The sequence below is a fragment of the Crocodylus siamensis genome, chromosome 2 (assembly GCF_052110815.1).
Source record: "Crocodylus siamensis isolate JL-2025a chromosome 2, ASM5211081v1, whole genome shotgun sequence".
NCBI classification, from domain to species: Eukaryota; Metazoa; Chordata; order Crocodylia; family Crocodylidae; genus Crocodylus; species Crocodylus siamensis.
The window spans coordinates 58,644,377-58,666,943 of NC_143396.1; the positions used below are offsets into that span (position 1 = coordinate 58,644,377).

Below are 22,567 nucleotides of genomic sequence, written 5' to 3' on the forward strand. Positions count from 1 at the left end.
AAAGGAGCAATTTGCATTTATCCAGCATCTCAGGATGCCTTAGCTAATGGGCTAAGAGGTGGGAGGAGGTTCCTCTCCTGTATTTTGTGATTTACATGCAATTATACACCCATAGAAGTAGGATCTCCATCTCCCCACATGGGAGTAGTATTTTTCCAAATAGTGGACCACTGAAAGAAGAAAGAGTGCACACAAATATCTTCAAAAGTATGTGTGAGAGTGAGAGAGGGGGAGTCAGCTTTTCATAATATGTTTACACATACTCAGCTTACCATCCAGGATCAAGCCCTCACTCCTGGTTGGCTCTCTTCACGTTAAGCCTTATACAAAACTCAGTAAAATCAGCGGAGAGAACTTACTTCAATGGAGACCTGAGTAGGCTCTTTTTGGAAAGAACTACTGGACTCTAAGGCTAGAGACAGACGTTACACATAAACACATTTAAGTGATCAGACACTGGTTTAAACCTGTAAGAGAACATAAGTTCAGTGCACATAAACAAGTTTCAAAATGGCTGAAGATGGTTTGATAAAGCTGGGTGAATGTAGTATCAGACCCCTTCCTGGTTTAAGTTAAACCAAAGTTCCCCAGTGTCCCAGATGCTTTGCAACTCTGGGTGGGGCTTTTCTCTCTGCTCTAGCTTAGCAGGGGTGGCCCCTCCCACCCCTCCTCTCCCTGTTCCCTGGCTGGGGGCTCCAGCCGAGACTGCAAGTAAAGTGGTATCTGCCTGGCTTCCTCCTGCTTCACCCACCTCCCCCCACACTCCGCTTTAGCAAGGATTCCCCCTTCCCCTCTGCTTTTCTTGGACACCTCTGAGCATTAGCTAGCATACCTCATGCTGGCTATGGTCCGTGCTGTAGGAGACAGAACAAAAGCAGACAGGACACTGTCAGCTTAGGGCTTTTTGGAGCTAATCAACAGGTAGCTGGTAATGTCCCTCTGCTCTTTCCTTGGTAAAAGCTGTGGTAGAGAAGAGAGGACTGGTCTAGCGCCCCCCAGCTTCTAGCCACTGCAGGCATATGCCTGTGTTTTTTCAGTCCAGGGGGAATGTCTGTACAGTTGCAAACTGATTCAATCTAGGCAGGTTAGACTAACCTGCAAAGATTGAATCAATTCATGCTCAGGCTTTTTGAAGGTCTGCCTCTAGCCTAACAGAGTTGGGTGGTGGGCAACCTTCAGTAGTGTTACCTTTTTTCCTAAGTAGACTCTCCAGTATTATGGAAGTTCTAGACCGGAAATCAGAACCTTGAACACTTTTTACTGTGTGAACCAAAGAGATGCTGTTAACTTTTTTGAAGTCAAGAAACATATTTTGTTAAAGAAAAATAGAGTAATGTATCTGTGCTATGCAGGTACAAACTATAATATGATTGTACAGGCCTAATTCTCCTCTGTTAACACAAGTTTTACATTGATGTAGCTTTAATGACTTCATTGGAGTTAAGCTAGTGTGAAACTGGTGTAACAAGTGAAGAATTAAACTTTACATGTTTTTCTGCATTTAAAAAAATTAATGTAAAAGCTTAGGACATTTCTGCAATGTTGCAAGCTGAAATATAGCACTATTATAAGGTAATGAATAGAACTAGAGAGTGAATCTGGCTGGTTGTATTTCATTATTGAAGCTTTGTCACTGCAAAATCCAAGCAAAATACATTATGAAAAGTAAGTTAAGTTGACTATCATTTAAGGTTTAAAATTTTTTTTTTTAATAATTATATTTACATTACCTTGCCTCTAACATGTAGATAATTGATGGAGAACCATTACTCATCATAACTGGAAAAATAGGCCAGATAAAATGTAATAATTAATAACATAGACTGCAGTGCTGTTACCAGAGAAACTTCTAGCTGTTACAGCAAGTGTACTCCTCACTGTAGGAGAAAAGTCAAAATCAATCAGAGTCAATCAGACAGTTGAAAAAAAAATGATGTAGGAGATACAGCACTTGACAGCATATGGACTGGTGACTGCTGGGCTGGGTGCGGAGTCTTGTCCAGTGCCCATGAAAATTAGTTCTAGACTATCCACCCAAAATACAGTAAAAGAAAAATGTTCACATTTAATTCACTGGATTAACTACAACTCACCTTACATTGGAATTAAATTGAGATATCTTATTTAATGTGAAACTTTATGCTGCCAGTTTGAAAGTTAATATCTATTAGATCAGTGCCTTTATTTGTCTTGGTGTTTATTTTAAATATCTGATCTAACCTTCACTTCAGATAATTAATTTCATGTTTAGCATTAATGGCAGTTTTTCAGAAGGTTAATTTGGTCTGACTAGCTAAAAACATTCATTTTTTTTGAGAACTGTAGTAATAAAAGAAAGAGTTTCACATGGAGAGATAAGGACACTTAGAAACATTGAATACATGGTCACCCAGCCTGAAATGTAAAAAAGAGAGCATGGGGTATATTGAATGACAAAGGAAAATTAATTATTGACAGTCTTGGGTGTTTGACTTATGGATAGAGAAGGAAGACTGAAAGCAGCTGGGATATAAAATAATATGAGTTTTTGAAGCAAAGGAAAAGGAAACGTAGGTATAAAACACCCAAAATAAGATAAAATGTAACTGGGCTATTTTATTAAAGGGTTGAATGAGATGAAAACTTTTGGGTTTAGCAACAGTACATGAATAGTAGTTTGCAATTACTGGAACTAACCCAACCTATTTTACTACATTTTGTGAAATGGCACCCTGAAGAAGCACTAGTTCAACAAATTTTGATATATGTCACAACATTTCATGTCTGTGTTTCAATGCTACGTGCTTCTGCCTGAGTTTGCTCACAGATAATTAGCTATAGTTTGGTATAACTTCAAAAGAACTAAACAGAAGTCAACTGGCAACCTTATTAAGCTCTTATCAAATTAGACTGAAAAATTGTACAAATATGGTTTTATGCATTTAGAAGTGATAGCAGCCTTTAACTGCCTGAAGGGTAGTTACAAAGAGGATGGAGCTAGACTGTTCTCAGTAGTGACAGATGACAGAACAAGAAGCAATGGTCTCAAGTTACAGCAAGGGAAGTTTAGCTGAAGCACTGGAACAGACTACCCAGAAAGGAGGTGGAATCTTCTTCTTTGGAAGTTTTTAACACCTGGCTCAACAGATTTCTGGCTGGAATGATCTAGTTGGTGTTGGTCACGCTTTGATCAGAGAGTTGGAATAGATAATCTCCTGAGTTCCCTTCCAACCCTAATTTTCCATGATTCTACAACTCTAAGTGCTCCTAGTTAAAACTTAGAAAATTCTGTTGCAAATAGTCACAAAATAAAATTTTGGATCACATAAGAAAAGATGAAAGAAAGGATTCTTAAGACTAAATGTAAATGCTTTAAAGGGAGATGGGGTGTAGGCTGTAGCCGTGTTGGTCTAAGGACCTAGGCAGACAAGTTTCTTTGGGGAAATCTGATATCTTTTATTACCGGGAGTGGGCAAAATGCGGCCCGCGGGCCAGATGCAGCTCGCCAGGCCATTCTATCTGGCAAGTTGGGCCCCTAAAAAATTTAGAAAATTAATATTTATCTGCCCCTGGCTGCCTGTCATGCAGCCCTTGATGGCTTGACAAAACTCAGTAAGTGGCCCTCCACCTGAAATAATTGCCTGCCCCTGTATTAGACCAACTCTAATAGTTGGCAAAAATTCTTCTTTGCAATTACCTCTCATCAGGCAGATGAAGCATCTGCAGATGGTCTGTGCTCTTCTTGGATGGAGTAGTAAAGAAGCCAGAGCCAGTATGTATGCAAGAAGATCAGTCAGTTAAAAATGTAAATTGGGTTGGTCAATAGGTGAGAGAGAGGTGGAGGGGTGGGGGTAGGAAGAGGAGAGAATATAGCTGTAGTCAAAGGATGAGAGATGCGGGGGTGGGGGAAGGGAAGGGAAGGGGAGGGGAATGAATATAGCTGGTAAAAAGTTTACCTGGAGAGTCAGATGTTAGGCAGTTCATAATGTGTCTTAAATCCAATGTCTATATTTAGTCCATGACTTTTGTATCCAGTGGGTTAATGAAGTGAAGTTCATAGGCTCATCTGTGAAAGGTGGTTCGTAAATTCCGTTTGAGGATTAGAACTGAGAGACTGGAGAGAGAGTGGTTTTCTTGCAAGTAGTGTGCTCCCACAGGTAATTGGGTATTTTTGTCTTTGATGGATTTTTTGGTGTGTATTCATTCTGGTATGCAGTTGTTTGGTTTCTCCTACATATTTTCCATCAGTGTATTTGGTGCACTGGATGAGATAGATAACATTCCTGGAGGTGCAGGTGTAAGATCTAGGAATATCAAGGGTTCTATTGTGGGGTGTAGTAATTGTGGGGGTGGTGGAGATATGTTGGCAGATTTTACATTTTTTGTCATGACATGGTCTGGATACATTTGCTGTGTTTTAGACTGTAGGAAGTCTAAAACACAGCAAATGGGTGGGCTAGGATGGGTGGTTCTGAGAAGATCTCTTAAAGAATTGGGTCTCCTTCTAGTGTGGGTTGCAACTGTTTGAGAATTTTCTGTATAGGTTTCAGGGAGCGTTGATATGTCGGTGTGCAATTCATGGGGCTTTTCCTTCTGTACTGCAGCAATTCTTCAAGTAGTATCTGAGTGGCTTTTTCAAAAGTGCGATCTTTATCTCTGGAGGATCATCTTTGTTGAGTGAAGGCCCTCTTGAGATTTGTGAAGTGACGATCATGGGTGTTCTCAGTGCAAATTCGGTGGTCTCAGAGGGCTTGGCTGTATATTACAGCTTTCTTGGTGTGTTTAGGGTGATTGCTGGTTCTGTGAAGATATGTATGTTGGGCCATGGGTTTCTTGTATATGGTGGTCTGTATTTTACCATTCTGTATAGTGACCATCATATCTAAAAAGGAACTATTGGTGCTGGAGTATGCCAGAGATAGTCTGGTGGAGGGGTAATGCTTGTTGATATAAATCAATCAGAGATTGCAAGGTTTCAGTCCAAATGATAAAGATGTCATTGATATATCTTAAGTATATCATGGGCTTGATGGCGAAGTCCTTGACGATTTTTTCTTCCAGGTGGCTCATGAAAAAGGTGGCATACTGTGGGGCCATTTTTGTCCCTATAGCTGTGCCCATGGTCTGGAGGAAGTATTGGTTATTGAAAGTAAAGTTGAATGTGAGGATGAAGTGTATAATGTCAGTAGTATCTTTGGGTCTGTAGTCTGAGTTGTAATTTTGCTCTTGTATATATGTAAGGCAGGCACTGAATGCAATCCTGATGTGGGATGTTGGTATATAGGCTGGTAGTACGCATGGTGACTTAGAAGGAAATGTTGCTGGGATGGTGGTATGTTTTTAAGCTTTCTTAGTCTGTTCTGTCTTGGACAAAACTCACTCGTTAGGTGACAAGAGATTTTAGGATTAATTTGATGAAACTGATATTTTTTCAGTGAGGGTTCCATGGTTGGAAATGATAGGTCTGCAAGGGTTCCTCGTTTGTGGATTTTAGGGAGCATGTAAAAAGTCCCTGAGTTGGGTAGTGAGGGGATCAAGTTCTGTAGTTTTTCTTGTAGTTCTGATGGAAATGATTTGATGGTAGCTTTGAGTGTCAAGGTGAAAAGGAGTAGGATCTGTGGCGGGCCAGTAGGGGGTGCTCCTGCATTGAGCTGCCCACCTCCCTGCGCCCGACCACCTTCCAGGCTCTGAATGCCTCCCTAGGGGTGCCTTATGCTCGGCCGACTCCTCCCCCGGAGCACACTCGCTAGTCTGAGGGTAACGTCACCGCCACCACCTCGAGAAGGGACTGTCTCAGCCCTGTGTCCTTGGGGAAACACAGGCCTAATAGTCCGACGGGTACTCGACCCAGTACAGGCACTTGGGGCACTTCCCCAAGTCAGGGGGCAAAAAGTAAAGTCTCCCTTAGTCCGCAGACCTTAGGCATAATTTAGACCCACCTCTCAATAAGTCTCCCACACCAGTCAAAAAGGAGGACTTTATTGATTACAAGGGGTAGGGTAAACTAGGGTACAGGATTGAGCAATATCTTAGAAATCCTAAAGAGCAAACAGTGTGGCTGAGGTAGCCTTTTGATTATGCATCTGTGTTACTGCCAGCTAAATATCTAATCAGATAGAGTGGCTTACTCACAAGCATCTTCCAAAGGCAGGTGAAGTTTCCCTTTGGAGGCAGGCAGTTCCTTGCTCATGAGTTTTGGGGTGAGAGAGAGCTAGTTTCAGATGGTAAGGCTTCTCTGTGTCCCCCGCATGGCTGCTGCTTCACCTCATGGCCGACGAGAGAGACCGCCTCCTTCCCGTCCTAACTTATATAACCCCTGTGACCTCATTCACCTGGTCCGGTGGAGGCCAGCCCTGGTTGGCTGTCAGCCAACCAATTTGAAATACATCACCTGTTACCGGGCAGATTCCAGCCCACCAGGTAGATGCCCCTCACCCAGGTACCAGTCACGTAGGCAGAGGGAGCAGGTTTCCCCCCTCCCTCAGGAATGCAGCCAGCTCAAGTTACCTAAAGAGACAGGGTAAGGATGTGGTCTCTTCTGCTGAGCCCACCCTACTCAGATGGTCACAGCACAGAGGTTTTATCACATTGTCACAGGGCAGAGATTTTGGGGAGAAACCAAGGTGGCTTTCTGCCACAGGATCATCCTCTAGTTGTTTGTAGTAGGTGGTGTCAGAGAATTGTCTGTTGGCTTCTTTTATGTAAACTTCACAATTAAGAATAGCTATAGCTCCTCCTTTATCTGCTGGTCGTATTAATATTTGGTGGTTAGATCTTAGGGATTCTATGGCCCTGCTCTCTGAGAGGGAGAGGTTGTTATGGTGGCATGTGTTGGATTATTTCTTTGTTCATTCTTTCACTGAAGCAGTCAATATAGCAGTCAAGGTTTGAATATTTTTTTAATACATTGAATTTAGCAGTCAAGGTTTGAATATTGAAGCAGTTAATATAGTGGTCACGGTGCTCTTAAAGGGAGATATTCATAGATGCTAACATCATAAGGAACCAGTATGATCACCTGCTCTTTATGTTCTGCATAACACAGGCCATAAAACTGATTAAGCAGATAAATAGCTGAAATTGTAGGTCTTATTTTGTAAACACTTATGTACCTAAGGTGCATGGATAGTTCAGTTGAAGTGAATAGGACTGCTCAAATATTGAAAGTTAAAAGCACATCTAAATTGTTTTCAAGGCTGGAGTGTTAAAGAATTTATGTTATTTTTGTTATCTTGTTTAAAACTGGCCTCTTAAAAGCTATTACAATGAACTAATTCTAGAGACTAGTGGTACCTAAAAATTAAGGACAATCATGAGGAATGCATTCTCTGGCAAGTGGAAATCCCTTTGACATTTTCAGATGCAAGCAACTGAATCACTTCGGTGATTTCATCTCTACAATGGGTTATTTGTTGCCTCAGGGGGAACCTGTAAACAGGTTTAGTCTCTGTTGGCAACTTGAATAAAAACACTGGATGATTAATAACTCCCATTTTAATAGTATGAAGGAACAATTTCTAAACCAGGCAGTCAGCTATGTGAGTAAACATAAAGAATACCATATAAATGCTTGAAGCCATAAAACTATGGAACGTAATGTCATCAGAACTCGTGAGATTAATAAGGCTGGACTGTAATGCTTGGATGGAAAGTAAATTACATTGTCATGAAAAAGTTGTAGTAATGAGTTAGTGTTGGTACTATATCTCAGTCTGTATCAAGCAAGTGCCCTAGCACAGTTGTAACAGCAACACTGAAAGGGCCATCTTTCAGAGAAGTCACTGAACTGAGATTCAGACTTAGAAAAGGGAGAAAGAAGGGTGTTTTGGTGGAAAATGGTGTTTTGATGAGAATTTTCCAACCAGTTGTGGATCATTGGGAATTAGAAATGTCATTGCCCTTTTCTGAAGGATTATGGGATTTAAGGTTCAATGTCTTGGCCACATTTCAATTCACATAATTACTTTCTGTGTACTTCTATTTTTTCAGTTGTATTCAGTACCCCAAACTGCTGTATGGTTTCCCACCCATTGAGACTGTCTGCATTTTCTTAGTAAAATTAGTCTGTCAGTGTGCATTCCTACATAAAGGTTATTGCATAGTGTTCTTGGGGCATTACCCTGTGTCCGTTGAGCTCAGTTGAAAAACTTCAGTTGGCTTGAATGGCAGAAGATAGGCCAGGATGGCATCTAAAGACTGGTTCAGAGATGCACCTGACAAAGTAGGTTTTTGCCTACAAGAGTTCATGAAAGCCTCTCTGAGTGCATAAAAGCTCATGCCTCTCTGAACCAATTAATCTCTAAGGTGCCATCTTGCGTTATCCAACTTCAAACTAACATGGCTAACCACCTCATTGACTTGAACGGTGCTAAATCAGATCCTTTGAGAAGAGAAAGCACTTTACAAAGATAACGTATTGTAGGTGAATCTTATAATTTTATAACTGGGAATTTATTAGGTCATGAACTCTAAATTACTATAAAATTTACAACCTCCGCTGCTACAGTTTATGTGCTACTATGCATAATATTTGTCGGTTACATCTTATGTTCTCTTTAGGATGGAACATGAGGCTACCCAGCTGGAAAAGCAGCATGTACACAGTGTGTATGAAAGCACAGCCTCCTATTTTAATGACTTGCAAAGCAAAGCATGGCCTCGTGTTCGTCAGTTTCTATTGGAGCAAAAGCCTGGCAGTCTCATTGCAGACATAGGTAAGTCACTGTTTTGTAAGCAAAGAGTATGACTTACAAATTAAAGTTATCATACTTGTACCTGAGTGTGTAGGATATTTTTAATAGTAGGCTGGGCGCTGTATGTCATGTATCTTACTGCTTTATCTGATCACTTACATGGCTGTGACAGACTGTTTCACAAAACAGTTGCTTTTTGACTTCTACAACAGTGTGAAATTAATCTCTTTTTACTCTTTCAACCTCCATGCAATGAATCACCTTAACTATACAAAAAAATGCATATCTTCTTTTCTCAATCTGAGTGTCAAGAGTAGGTGCTGTAAGACCTGGATTTCCTCCAGCCTGATGTCTTCCTGACAGATGATGACAGGATGAAAGAAACCATGATTTCACCCAGCTGCTCTTTGATGTTATTCTCTTGCCCACCATGATTTTGCTTTTACTTCTGTTAGGGAGCTAGTTCTGCTAGGTGATATCTTGGGCCTGTCAATAGAGTTTCTACATGGGGCATCGCCTCCCCTACACTCCACCCTTACCACTTCCTTGATGTTATATGACGCTCTTATCTTGGGGGTAAACCTTCCCCCCCACCCCGAAAGGTTGCATACAGCACACCTATCCAGGCTGCCCAGGATCTGTGTCAGGCCCTACCAGGGGGTATCCTGAGTGGGGTGGTTTGGGGGATTTTAACAGGTAGTTCGACAAGGTCCTTCCCCTGTCATTGGTTTATTGACAGGGGCACACATGAACTTAAATCAATTCATTTTTTAACCTACTCTGGTCAGCCAGCCGAAATTCAGCCAGGCAAGCATTGTCTCCGGGGTCAATGTCCCATGCCAGTTGCTCTTTTTAACAGTCCTGCCAAGGGCCAAACTCAACAAAAACAAATCAACTCATGGCTCAGTCAGTCGTAACAAAAATCCCACAAATACTTCCATCAATTCAGCCCTTGTCTCTAAGCCAAGATTGATTGTCCTTTTCACCTCTGGATCACTTCTCTTATCAATTAATTTCCAGTCTTTTCTCAAAGAACAATCCACTCTGGGAGGCTTCCATGCTAAGCAGCCCAGCCCCTCCCTGGCTCCCACCTCACCTGTGCCACCTCTGACCTGACTCCTCTTTAGTTGTGGCAGTTCACTGTGGTCAGGACGGTAGCTCCAACATCCTGGCCTTCAGTACCTGAATTTACTAGTGATCCTCCAACCACCCATGCCTGCTGCTTGCACTTCTTATCTGCCACCTGCTGCAAACCTCTGGCATCTTCTGCCCTGTGATGCTGCAGTCTCTCCCCAACTGCCCCTTTCTGGGGCTGGAAGTACTTCCCCAGGCTGTCTCACCACCAATGAGGCCATTGGTGGTGAGCAGTGGCTCTGGAAATGCCCCATGGAGCTCCGTTCCCTCTGGCATTCCTTGCTCCATCGGGGGTAAGTTGCAGAGAGGGGTCACTCTTGGTTTTTTCTCCCCTCCCATGGTCTCTCCTTCCACACTGAGGTAAACCTTCTTTGTACCTCTCTAGAGTCAGGGATCCAGAGATAAATATAGAGCACTGTTACCCAAGCCCAGCCTCACAACTCAAACAATCCTCTGAAACACCTTACTTTGTGTTCTGTGCTTTAAGTTTGTTCACTAATTGACGGAGTAATAAAATATTCTGTAGCATACTTTTATTCAGTAATCTTCCTGGAATGGTTTTTCGTAGCTCCTAGGGTCTATAAGAATTGCCTGTCACCTTGATATTTAGTTAATTGAAGCTATACAAGGATGCATTTTCACTAGGGACAGTCAAAAAGCCAGAGGCTGAATTGATTCACTCTTTGCAGGTTAGTCAAGATGCACAGCTTAAACTGATTAACTGGACAGACATTCTCTGTTAAACAAGGAAATGCAGCCAGAAGCTGGGGCCCACTAGAGCATGCCTGTCAGGCACTGCCAAAGGGGAGGGAAGAGAAATGCCCTCCAAGGCTCTCACTCCTCCCTGCTGGAGTGGAGGGGGCATAGCCAGGCACCAGCTGGGGCTAGCACAACACACAGGATGCCAGCCACCAGCTTGGGGGAGGGTGGGGTGGGCAGCTGCTGCCAGACTGAGGAGTGGGGATGGGGGAAAAGTACTTTCTCTGAAGCAAGCATGTATCAAACACAGCAATTTGTAAAGCATACAACAGGGAACTACCAAAAATCTTCATCTGAGCTAAGATACAGCCCAGTAAAACACAGCATACAGAACTTATTCTAACATAAAATGCAAACCAGGAAGACAAGAATTAGTTTTACTAATCCTGGGGGCAGAAAGTTTCCTTACAGCTGGCATTCAGAAAGGCTTTGTTTAGGTAGGTAGCTTTCCGCCATCTTTGGTGAAGCTGTCTGCAGCTTCCGTTAACTACATCTCCAGCATGTGTGATGCTTGTTAGGTCTTTGCCAACATTTCCCTCCTCTCAGTCTGGTTCTTCAGGTCTTAGCTCTGGGCTTACAGGTGCAGGGCTTGGATCTGCAGACAGGGGACTAGCTTACTTCACTCCAGCCCTCTCCAGGACACACTGTGGAATTAATCCTCTCCCAAGCCACAGAGACTGCAGTCAACCCCCTGGAGGTTCTGGGGGAGAGAGGGGACTGAGGGAGGAATTAACTCCATCCCTGCCTGGCTGCATGCAAGCCCTGGAGGTGTTGCTGGGGCTGGGAAACAGCAGCTGTGGTCCCCAGGGTTTGCCAGTGGAGGGTGGTGGGGAGAGGGGACGGAGGGAGGAATTTGCCTCAAGGGCCATGGCAGGCCAGTGTCTGGCTACCTCCTGCCCCTGCTCTAGCTACAGAGCAGAAGGGAGGGGCCAGCTCAGCTCACTGGAGCAGAGAATAGAGCTCTGCCCAGCCCAGAAAGCATGCCAGGATGCTGGGCAAGTCTGATTTAATTTAAACCAGCAAGGGGTCTGGGGCGGACATTGCATAAACCGGTTTGAGCCAAATCAGTTAAGTCTGATTCAACCAGGTTTATCTCAAACTGGTTTTGGCCATATTGAGACTGGGTTATGTGCACTGAATGTCTGTTCTGTTACAGTTTTAAACCAGTTTCTGATGACTTAAACTAGTTTGTGTGTAATGTCTATCCCTAGCCACAGTGTATGCTTAATAACCAATGTCCTTTTTTTTTAACTTAACATGACATTTTTGTCAAAATACTTCTTGTTTGCTTGCTTTACATGCTCATATTAATGCTACACATGCATATTAATGGTAATAAGATGAGCTGTCCTTTCATTCATGGCCCTACAGTTGTTTCTTCATCAAGATAAACTACTCAGACTTTGACCTTATATGTTGTTTTCACAAAAACTGATTATTATTTCATAAATATAAATCACTGACATATTCTCATGAATACTATTAAAAATCAAGATCCTGTATATATTATGTCATGGGGTAGTAATCAATATTCAGTTTTATTCTGATGTGGAACTGTAACCCGTTTATTGCCAGCACTAAATTTTATTAACTATTTTACAGTTCCCGTATTCTGGAATAGTCACTGAGATGATGAAAAACACTTCATCAAAACTGCCTGTCAGTTAATTGAAGTAAAACATTCTAATTAATATAGATTTCATAGATTTCATAGACATCAGGGCTGGAGGGGACCTCGGGAGATCATCGAGTCCAGCCCCCTGCCCAAAGGGCAGGAAGTCAGCTGGGGTCATAGGATCCCAGCAAGATAAGCATCCAATTTACTCTTGAAGGTATTCAATGTAGGTGCTTGAACCACCTCCGCTGGCAGACTGTTCCAGACCTTGGGGGCTCGGACAGTAAAGAAATTCTTCCTTTTGTCCAGCCTGAAACGGTCTTGCAGGAGTTTGTGACCATTCGACCTCGTCATCCCTTGGGGCGCTCTGGTGAACAAACATTCCCCCAGAGCCTGGTGGTCACCCCTGATAAACTTATAGGTGGCCATCAGATCACCCCTGAGCCTGTGCTTTTCCAGGCTAAAGAGTCCCATGTCTCTCAGCCTATCATCGTAAGATCTGTTTTCCTGACCTCTGATCATGCGCGTGGCTCTCCTCTGGACTCTCTCAAGCTTCTCCACATCCTTTTTGAATTGTGGAGCCCAAAACTGGATGCAGTACTTCAGCTGCGGCCTCACCAAGGCCGAGTACAAGGGGAGAATGACGTGCCGGGATTTGCTCAAGAAGCATCTATGGATGCAAGCCAGCGTTTTGATCGCTTTATTAGCCGCAGCATCGCATTGCAGGCTCATGTTCATCTTGTGGTCAATGATGACCAATATACACATAACTTATATTTTTTAGGCAGGAGTATTCCAAACCAATAAGTAATAATACCGTATCTCAATTTAACTACTCTTGTTCTCTTATTAACATGTACCTCTTAAGTTTTTATCTCGTATTTTCTTTGAGCAGTTTTCACATATTAGCCTCTTTCATTTCTCTTGAGTATTATTCTTGGCAATAATTATGTAATTTTTTGTTTTTAGAAATGTGCTCTGTTTTAACACTTTAAGGCTGTGTATAGACATTTGGGGAGGTTAGATTGAGTAAAAAATGGCCACCTGATCTAAGGTAAGTCAGGATGGGGGGGAGTAGCAGGGGGTTTGAGTGATTGGAGGGGCAACCAGGCTCGTGGAGGGGGGATCGACAGGGTGATTGGAGGGAAGGCAGAGTCTGCAGGGGGTGAGATTGGGGGTGCAGATAGGGTCTGTGGGGGATTCGGGAGTAGGTGGTATCTGTGGTGGGGATCAGTGCCCATTGGAAGTTTTGGTGGGATCATGGGGCTTGCAGGGTCTGCAGGGGATTTGGGGGCTCTCTTCCTCATCCTCAGGACAGGGGCTATTTTTAGCCCCCCCACCTTTGGATGAACAACCCCCCCCAGTGAACCAACTCCCCCTCATCTGACCCTTCCCCCCAATCTCACTTACTTTGTTGGCTCCGGGCACTGGTGAACTCCAGTAAAGTGGCTCTAGGAGGGGCTTGTGGGATGTGGAGTTTGGAAGGCTTGGGGAGGCCGAGGGGTTGTCTGTTTGGTGGCTAAGAATAGCCTGGTGTGGAGCGAGGGGGTTGAAAAAGTGGAGCCCTAGGGCTGGGGCCAGCCACAGGGCTTTCCCAGCCTTGGGGCTGTGCTGGGAACTGTACAGAAGTTTGGGACAGCTAAATTAGTTTAAAAATGGCTGATCTGTTCTAAATTGAGTGCACCTCAGAGGTAGGGTTAATTTAAATTGGGTGAGCCATTTTTAGATTGATCTAACTGTCCTGAACTTCTGTACAGTTTGCACTTGGATCCACCTAGCTAGTGCAAGGTCCACACTTGGGCAAACTAAGTTAGATCGGGTAGCCATTTTTAACCTGAGCTAACCTCCCTGTAACCTTCCTGAAGTGTTTTGCTGCTCTCCCATCGATATTGTGCTGTATCTGTAGATAATGTTGTACATTAGCATCAGTGAGAGCAGCTGCAGTGCTGTTTCTAAAGATAACTGCAGGCTTTAAAATTGAATTACTAATACTGAAATGGTTCTCTGTGTCTTGCTGTTTCTCTGCTGCTGGGCTGTAAACTTCCAGAGATTATTCCTCACCACTGACCCATAACTGTGCTGAATGTTTTCTAATCTAATTTGGAAAAGTGCCTGTGATGCATATGGTATTGAAGAGCACTCTGAAAGATTTCAATTTAGAACAGCACCAGTCTTTTAGTAATACAAAACATACTTTCAGGTAGAAGACACATTCTGTAGTTGCTTGTCACACAAATGTGCTGCTGTAATGGAGTAAAGCAAAAATGGTTAGAGGATGGATGGACCTGTGACACTGAAATAGTTCTTTCTTGTATAGGGAGCACTGAGCTTCTACCATTTTTAACTATGTGTTTTGAGGTTAAAAAATCCCACCTCTAAGCTGCTGCAGCTCTTTAGGACATATGCAGGAGTCTGAGGGAAATCCTGCTCTCTCCTCTGAAGCCCTAGAGTTCCCACTGGGAAATGAACTCAGGCAAAAGGTAAGGGCAGGATTTGTAGCGGTATATGTACTGTGACACACATATAATATGTTGTTTTGCTTCATGATGGCCCCAGGATGGAGAGCAGGGAGAGACTCTTAAGTCCTCCTTTCTTCACTGATTCTTCTTGTTAGTGTTAGTCCTTGCAAAGAGACTAACAAGGGATGTGTGTAGTAGCCCAGGGGATGTGTGTAGTAGTGGCTACAGAGTAGCCCAGTACCTGCGTAGAAGGATTCCTTTAACTTCCACCTGAACAGCACCTCAAGGAGACTACCCCCTGTACCAGGGTATTTAGGCTGCATGGCAGCAGTTGAGCATAGTGTAGAATCTGCAAATGTAGAATTTCTCCTTATAAGAGAGAAACCTTTGCAGTCTGTGTAAAAGTGTGTGGACTGTGGATCAGAGGGGAGGATATTGATTTTTAATGTTGTTTGTTGTTTTTTGAAGCTTTTTAAAAGTGTGCTGCCCAAGGAACAAAATGTTTATTTAGTCATTGGGGAAATGACTCTATGCCTGGTGATGTGAACATACTGGTTAAATTGATAAAATGAATCCAGTGAGCAAGAGGTCTGCAGGATCAAGCCCCTATTTCATTTTTCCAGCCTATTTTTAAACAATGAAATATTAAAAAGAGTATTTTCACACTAAATGTTTTCGTTCTGGGGGGGATGGCAGATGATGATAACAAAGTGTGTCTTTTTTAGGTTGTGGGACTGGAAAGTACCTCACTGTCAACAGTCAGGTGTATAATCTGGGCTGTGATTACTGTGGGCCATTAGTGGAAATTTCAAAGAAGAAAGATTGTGAAGTATTGGTATGTGACAACCTTAATCTTCCATTTAGGGATCAGTGCTTCAATACAATCATCTCCATTGGAGGTAAGAGGATAGGGGAGCATGTTTGTGCTCTGCCAAAGTAAATGTGAAATATTGTAGTTAATTTTCCTGTTTGTTTCTGTGTTTCACTAATGATTATTGTTAAATGATTTAATTTAAAACATGAATTCATGATTGGAAACCTTAGAATATTACCTATGTCCTGCGCATCTATATTTAAGTCAAATAGTAGAGGATTCATTTCAAAATGTGTTTAGTAGTATCTATCATCACTATTATATTGTACCATTTAACCTGCACAATACTGCTAATAGCATCTCATATACAAATGATAAAATATGAATAATACTGTTGTTCATTGTATTTGACCACAAAGAAATAATTCTGTGGTGAATAAAATGTTTTGCCATCGGAAATGCATGTTTCAGTAGGTCCATGCCTAAGTAAATTCACAAACTTTGAGTGAGAGAGAGTGCCCAGTATACTAGCAGATTTACCTTACTAACAGGTTTTACTACCTGCCAGCGAGACTGAGCCAGAGTCACCCCTTAGTTACACTTGCATAATAAACGGATATAAAATCAATATATCTGCCCCGCCTGCCTGCATCCTACCTAGGCCAATTACTAGATTGATGAGAATAAATATGATAATCACATTCTTTTACATATAACAGTAATGAATGTTCATCCTAAATAAAATGAAATCTAGTACATATTTGTCTGTCTCATTGCAGCCAAATTGTTTTTCTTTCATCTTCTGTGAAAAAGGAAAATATTCATATCAATCATCAAATGTTCCTCTGCTGTTGATCAAATTAATATGTCTATAGAATCACCAGGAAGATTATTCAAGAGGTAAGGATTTTTTGGGTTAAATCTTGTATTGGATCTGATTTTATTGGATCATGGCTGAGATAAAGTTAGATAAGCTTTTGAATAAAACTTTGCATTCAAAAGCTTGTCTAACTTTATCCAAACTATGCAGTTAGTCCAATAAAAGATATTACCCCAAGATATCCTTGTCCCTTGCATAATTCCTAGACCATCATTGATACAATCACTCTAATATTACTACTAGGATTATGACATTTTAGCTTTGAAGAGAATTTGATTCATTATGTGAACCTTATTTAGACAGGAACTTTACAGATTGTGTTGGCTGATTATATGTTCCTGATATTGGAAGTCACCGTAGTGACAGAATCCTTCAGATCGGTCAGTAGCCTTTAGTATCATTTTATCTCATTTTGAACACATCCAAGGATGGCAACTGCACAACCTCTGCTGGGAGAGTGTTCCAGATTCTGGTAACCCTTATGGAAAAAAAGTTTTTTCTTATGTCCAGCCTAAATTTTCCCTCTATTAGCTTGTGCCCATTGGTTATCATCCTCCCTTCAGGTGCCTTCTTGAAGAGTTGATCCCCTAGATCTCGATGCTCACTCCTAACGTACTTGTAGGCAGCTATCAAGTCACCTCTCAGTCTTATCTTACTCAGACTGAACAGGCCCAGTTCCTGGAGTGTCTCCTCATTTCCTCCAGGCCCCTAATCATATGGGTGACCCTTCTTTGTACCCTCTCAAGATTATCCACATCCTGCCTGAAGTGTGGTGCCCAGAGCTGGACTCAGTACTCCAGCTGTGGCCTCACCAATGCCAAATAGAGAGGGAGAAGCACCTCCATGGATCTATTGCCAACACATTGGCTGATGCATGGCAGAGTTCTATTTGCCTTGCTGGCGACTTCATCACACTGTTGACTCACGTTCATCTTCTGGTGGATTGCGACCCCCCAGGTCCTGTTCAGATGCTGTACCAGCCAGTTTACCACCAACCATCATGTAGTTATGGTGAAGGTTCTTCCTACCCAGATAAAGAACCCTGCACTTATCCCTATTAAATCTCATCTGTTTCCATTCCATCTATAAAACCAGTTTGTCAAGGTCATCCTGGATCCTTACCCTATCCTCTAATGTGCCCACGTTTCCCCACAGCTTAGTAAAATCCACAAACTTAATCACTGAGCTTTCCACCCCCTCATCAAAGTCATTAATATGTTAATGAGCACAGTTCCAAGCACAGATCCCTGGGGGACAACACTGGAGACAGCCCTCCAGGATGAGGCCATTGCATCGATTACAACTCTCTGTGATTGACTTCTAAGCCAGTTGTCCACGCATATCACTGTAGACTGATCCAGCCCAGTACCCTCCAATTTAGTTGACAGAACCTCTTGGGAAACAGAATCAAAGGCTTTGATGAAGTCCAATATGTATTATCTGGAATATTTGATGGACATGTTCCAAATGTACTTATATAAAACCATGTTATCTTGAAACTATTTATATTATTTAGTGACATTTGGTTGCTGTCATGATTACGTTTTCTGTATTCAAGGTTACTTAATTCTCTGAATATTAGGGGAAAAAAAGTGAACAACATATAAAAATGAAATGTAATTTAATTCTGTTGCATACAGCAAGAGTGGATAGCTCAGGGTACAGTAACAATATGATATTGTCACTGACGTGAATTTGTTCTAGGTTAGTATTGACCAGAAGTTTTTATTGTACCATCTGTTAGCCATGTAGTTCATTGAACATAATGGGCTCCTATACATGTTCAGGGAGGCTGCTTCATGCACTGTAATTGAGTTTGCTGAAGCATGAGAATTACTGCAGTCCAGCAGACTCCAGTGTTATATGTATCAGTGTCCCCACAGTGAAAAAATGGCTGTGGGGCACTTTAAAGTAAAGCTTGTTGGACAAGCTTTATTTCAAGGTGCCCGCTACCATTTTTCAGCATGGGAACACTGATACATGTAATGCTTCAGGCACTTTAATAATAGTAATTCTTATTATTACACTGATACATGTAATACTTTGGGCACTAATAAAAGTGTCCCCCTTCACTCCTAGCCTCTCATAGCATGTTTATAAATGCCTATTGATATGAACAGGTTGGATCAGTTAATACTACTGTTAGTTGTAAATTTCAGCAGGATCCCAGTGGGTGAACTGGACATGGAGTCTTAGGTGGTGAAGGAAAAATACATTTCCTGGTGTAATTGACATCCTTTGTATACCAGTGTAAATTACCTGATCATTAGGAAACAGACAGGCAGCTGATCTGGAGTAGGTGCATCTGATAGATATCTATATTCCTATGCCTCACTGCTGGGAACCCAGGGAGTAGGTAATCACAGAATCATAAAAAGTAGGAATGGAAGAGACCTCTTGAGGTCATCTGGTTCAATCTCCTGTGTGCAGCAGGATCATCTCTATCCAAACCATCCCATACAAGTCCTTGCTTAACCTATTCTTAAAATTATACAGTCAATCCTGTCATATAATGACAAGGTATATTGTCCAAATATACCAAAACCACTGTAATCTGCAATGGTAAAGCAGGAGGATAAGGGCTGTCAGTGTCATGCTGCTTCAAGGGTTGTTAAAATGCACTTGAGACGTCCAAGGAGAGGGTCATGCTCCCTGATAACAAGGAGGGCAAAACCCTCACAATCCATACCAGTCAAACTGTGCAGTAAACCTCTCTCCTGATCCCAAATGTGGTGATTGGTCTGACCTTGAGCAGAGGGGCAAGGCCCTCTAACAGGCCTCTGAGTTAGAATCCCAGCAGCAGCATTGGCACATGGCAGTCAAAATCTCCAGCCTTGGCTGCAGCTAGCACTCAGTGATTCTGAGGAAGACAAAAAAAGAACCCTTCTATGCGTAGCAATAGAAGTGGGAAAAATTCCTTCCTGGCTCTGTGAGACAACCAGGAAAGCCCAGAAGCGTAGGAACAAACAAACACCCTCCATTCTGCTCTGCAACCTGGGGACAGCAAACATAATTCCACAAATCTCACCTTTAACTGGAGAACCAGAACTCCCTTTTCTAACGACCTTGTTACACATTGCACTTTGAGCTGTTCAAATGCTCAGGGGTATTAGTGCTAAACTTTGAGTTTGGAACAGTCACACCCTAAGGCTAAAAAACTTCTCTGACTGCCCCTTACCTGCACAGCTACGACTTGCCACTTGAGGACTGGCAAGCAGGGGGTGTGACTAGGAAGTACAGCTCTGGGTTGCCACTACAGGGCTGGTGAGCCAGACAGGCTTCTATCCCTGCTCTAGGGTGTGTGAGAGATGGGTTCTGTGGGGGCGGGAACATGAAGCTGGGAGGTGGAGAAAAAACATTTAAAGCCATGTCCATGTCCGAATCATCGAATCTCTCCAAATCAATTTGGAGCGTTCCGATTCGATTTGGAGAGATTAAAAGGTCTCCTGATTCGATTTGGATTTGGAGATTTGGCTGCTGAATTGGGCTGAATCTCTGCCAGATCAAATCAGTGACCAAAGCTTCGCACAGCCCTATTATCTTCCAGTTTGTGGGGTTGGGGGAGGAGGGCAGGGGAACGGACCTTTTGGGCTTCCAACTGTGTGCTTCAAAAAGCAACTTCAGCGTACTTACTCCTAGATCTTCCCTGACCAATACTTATCCAACCTTTTATTGAAAATTTCTAGTGATGAAAATTCTACAGTTTCCCTAGGCAGTCTATTCCACTGCTTTATTTTTGTAATAGTGAAGAGGTTTTTCCTGATATCCAATCTAAACCTACTTTGCTGCCACTTCAAGCCACTGGGATATGTCTTGCTCTTTGTAACAATGGAAAAAAGGTGTGCTCCTTCTTTATGCTCTTTATAGGACACCTTCAGATATTTTAAGGCTGCTATCCTATCCCGTCTTAACTACCTATCTTGCAAGCTGAAGTTGCCTGTTTCCGTCAACCTCATAATTTGGTTTGCCAAATAAAGAGGCACTGTCACCTCCTGTGTCTTGCACCTGATGTGCCTGTTGATGCAGCCCAAAACTGAAAAACTCCTATTGACTGCAGCCTTTTGTGAAGCTGCATCACACTGCAGACTTGTATTGATTCTATTCCATCCAGGCTGTTAGATCCTTTTCTGTAGTGCTGCCACCCAGCCAGTTGTCACCCATTTCATATTTAGGTTTTTGATTCTTGAGGTATAGCATCTTGCATTTGTCAGTATTTAATTTTATCCTCTTGGCTCTTGCCCAGCTTCCTAATCTATCAAAATCTTTCTGAATTGTGCTTATGTCCTTCAGTATGTTTGCACTCTTTCACAGTTTAGTGTCCTCCCTCTGCAACTTTGCTCAAGAAGCTATTTATTCCAGTTGGCAAATCATTAAGAAACATGTTGAACAACACTGGGCCCAGGACAGACCCCTGTGGGCTCCACTTGGAACTTTCTGTCATTTGAATATGGATCCATTTATAATTCCCCTTTGCTAGTGAACCAGTTGTTTATCCACATTGTAGTAATTTTATCTGGCCTAAATGTGTAAGCTTGTCAAAAGCCTTGCTGAAGTCCAGTACATTATATCCATTGCATTCCCTTCATCCACCTATTTATTTTGTCAAAGAAGGACAGCCAGATTTGTTTGGCATCATTTGTTCTTAGTAAATCCATGCTGGCTGCTTGTGATCAGCCTTTCCTCTTCCAGATGTGTATAAATTACTTCCCTGATATGCTCCAGTAGCTTCCCAGGTGTTGAGGTGAGACTAACTAGTCTGTTATTCCCCAGGTTTTCCTTTTTCCCCTTTTTTTAAAGAGGGACTCTATGCTGGCCTTCTTCTGGTCCTCTGCTGCCTCACTTGTCTCCCATGATTTCATTATATTATTGTCAAGGTCTGTGAGATTTCTGCTAGTTCCCTTAGTACCTTGGGATTAAAGTTCATCAGACCCTGACGATTTATCAGATTTATTAATTTGGACCTGTCAAAAGCTGTTATCTCAACTTCCAGCTTGTCCCCTCCCTTATCCAAATAATCCTTATTAGTTGTTTCACTGCAGCTTAATTTTCTGTGAAGTCGGAGGCAAAGTAGCTATTGATTAGGTTCACCTTCTTTGAATCTTCTGTTAACTGGTCACCTTAGCTTTAAGCAGTGGACCCAAAGCTTTCTTGTTTTTCCTTTTCTGACCAGCATATTTATAGAACCTCCTCTTATTAACTGTAACTTCTCTTGCCAGGTGAAACTCTTTTTTTCACTTTTGCCACTTTGATTTTGTTTCTGCAGGTTCTTGCTATTTTGTGGTATATTTACTTGGTGACCTACCCATCTTTTCATTGTCTGTATGCTGTATTATGAGGCATCCTGGAAGTTTGCTTGGTAGCCACATTGGTATGTTGCCACTCTTTTGTGCTCCCATTGTGTTGGGAACTTCAACAAGACGCTATTCTTTTAGAAGCTTCCAGAGCCCCTTTTATCCTTCAGTTTCTCCTCCCGCGGCACCATACCTACTATCTCCTTGAATCAGTTGAAATCCAATTTTTTGAAATCCAGTCTCTTAGTTCTGCTGACTTCATGCTTTCCTTGTCATGAAGTTTATGAGCAAACAGCTATTCTGGGATGGATGTGGAGAGACAATAATGAAACTGATGCAATTTACACAATAGTTTTACCCCAGATTATTTCAGGGATAAATCTTCACCAGGTTACTGTAGTTTTAAGGTGTATATTGTTTGTTTGCAATTTTTCACACCAGTGTGATACTGATTTGCTGGTGTAACCATGTCATCTGTTCATGCCTTCAGCCATTCTTTGACCATTGGAGGTGGTCCCTTCAGGACAGGGGTAAAGATAGTTGGACCTTGAAAGAGACAGAAGATTTATTTCCTGAAACATCCAGAGATTTCAAAATGTGTTTAATGGCATATTAGAGTTAAACCTTGAAGTTTTGAAATTCCTTACAAAGGAAAATAATTTAGTTTCAGAACGATCAAAATTGCTTTGATTTAATTCTCTAAAAAAATACACACAATTAAAAAGTTCAAAAGATAAATTACCTCAGAATGACACTTCATTTAGAAAATGTTGGAAAGAATTATTTTGACCTTGTCCAGACTTTTTTTCCAAAGCAAAATTTATTTTAAAAAGTGACACAATTTTGTGGAGTATTTCAATAGGCTTGGTTTTCTGAAGACAAATAGTTTGGCTTATGTTTTTGCAACTAGCTCTAGGTAAAGCATGTTGTCAAGAAGGTAAAG

At 42.1% G+C, this 22,567-nt stretch overlaps 1 protein-coding gene across 2 annotated transcripts in view; it reads left to right on the forward strand.

Annotated features, from left to right (window-relative positions):
• TRMT9B (tRNA methyltransferase 9B (putative)) overlaps positions 1-22,567 on the forward strand; it is a 51,976-nt gene that overhangs the window by 21,874 nt on the left and 7,535 nt on the right. For both annotated transcript variants that reach the window (XM_090035993.1, XM_090035992.1), the window contains 2 exons: positions 8,539-8,693; positions 15,365-15,538. In XM_090035993.1, the coding sequence (XP_089892119.1) occupies positions 8,540-8,693; positions 15,365-15,538 (328 nt within the window). In that variant the 5' untranslated portion in view covers position 8,539. The remainder of the gene's footprint in view (positions 1-8,538; positions 8,694-15,364; positions 15,539-22,567) is intronic.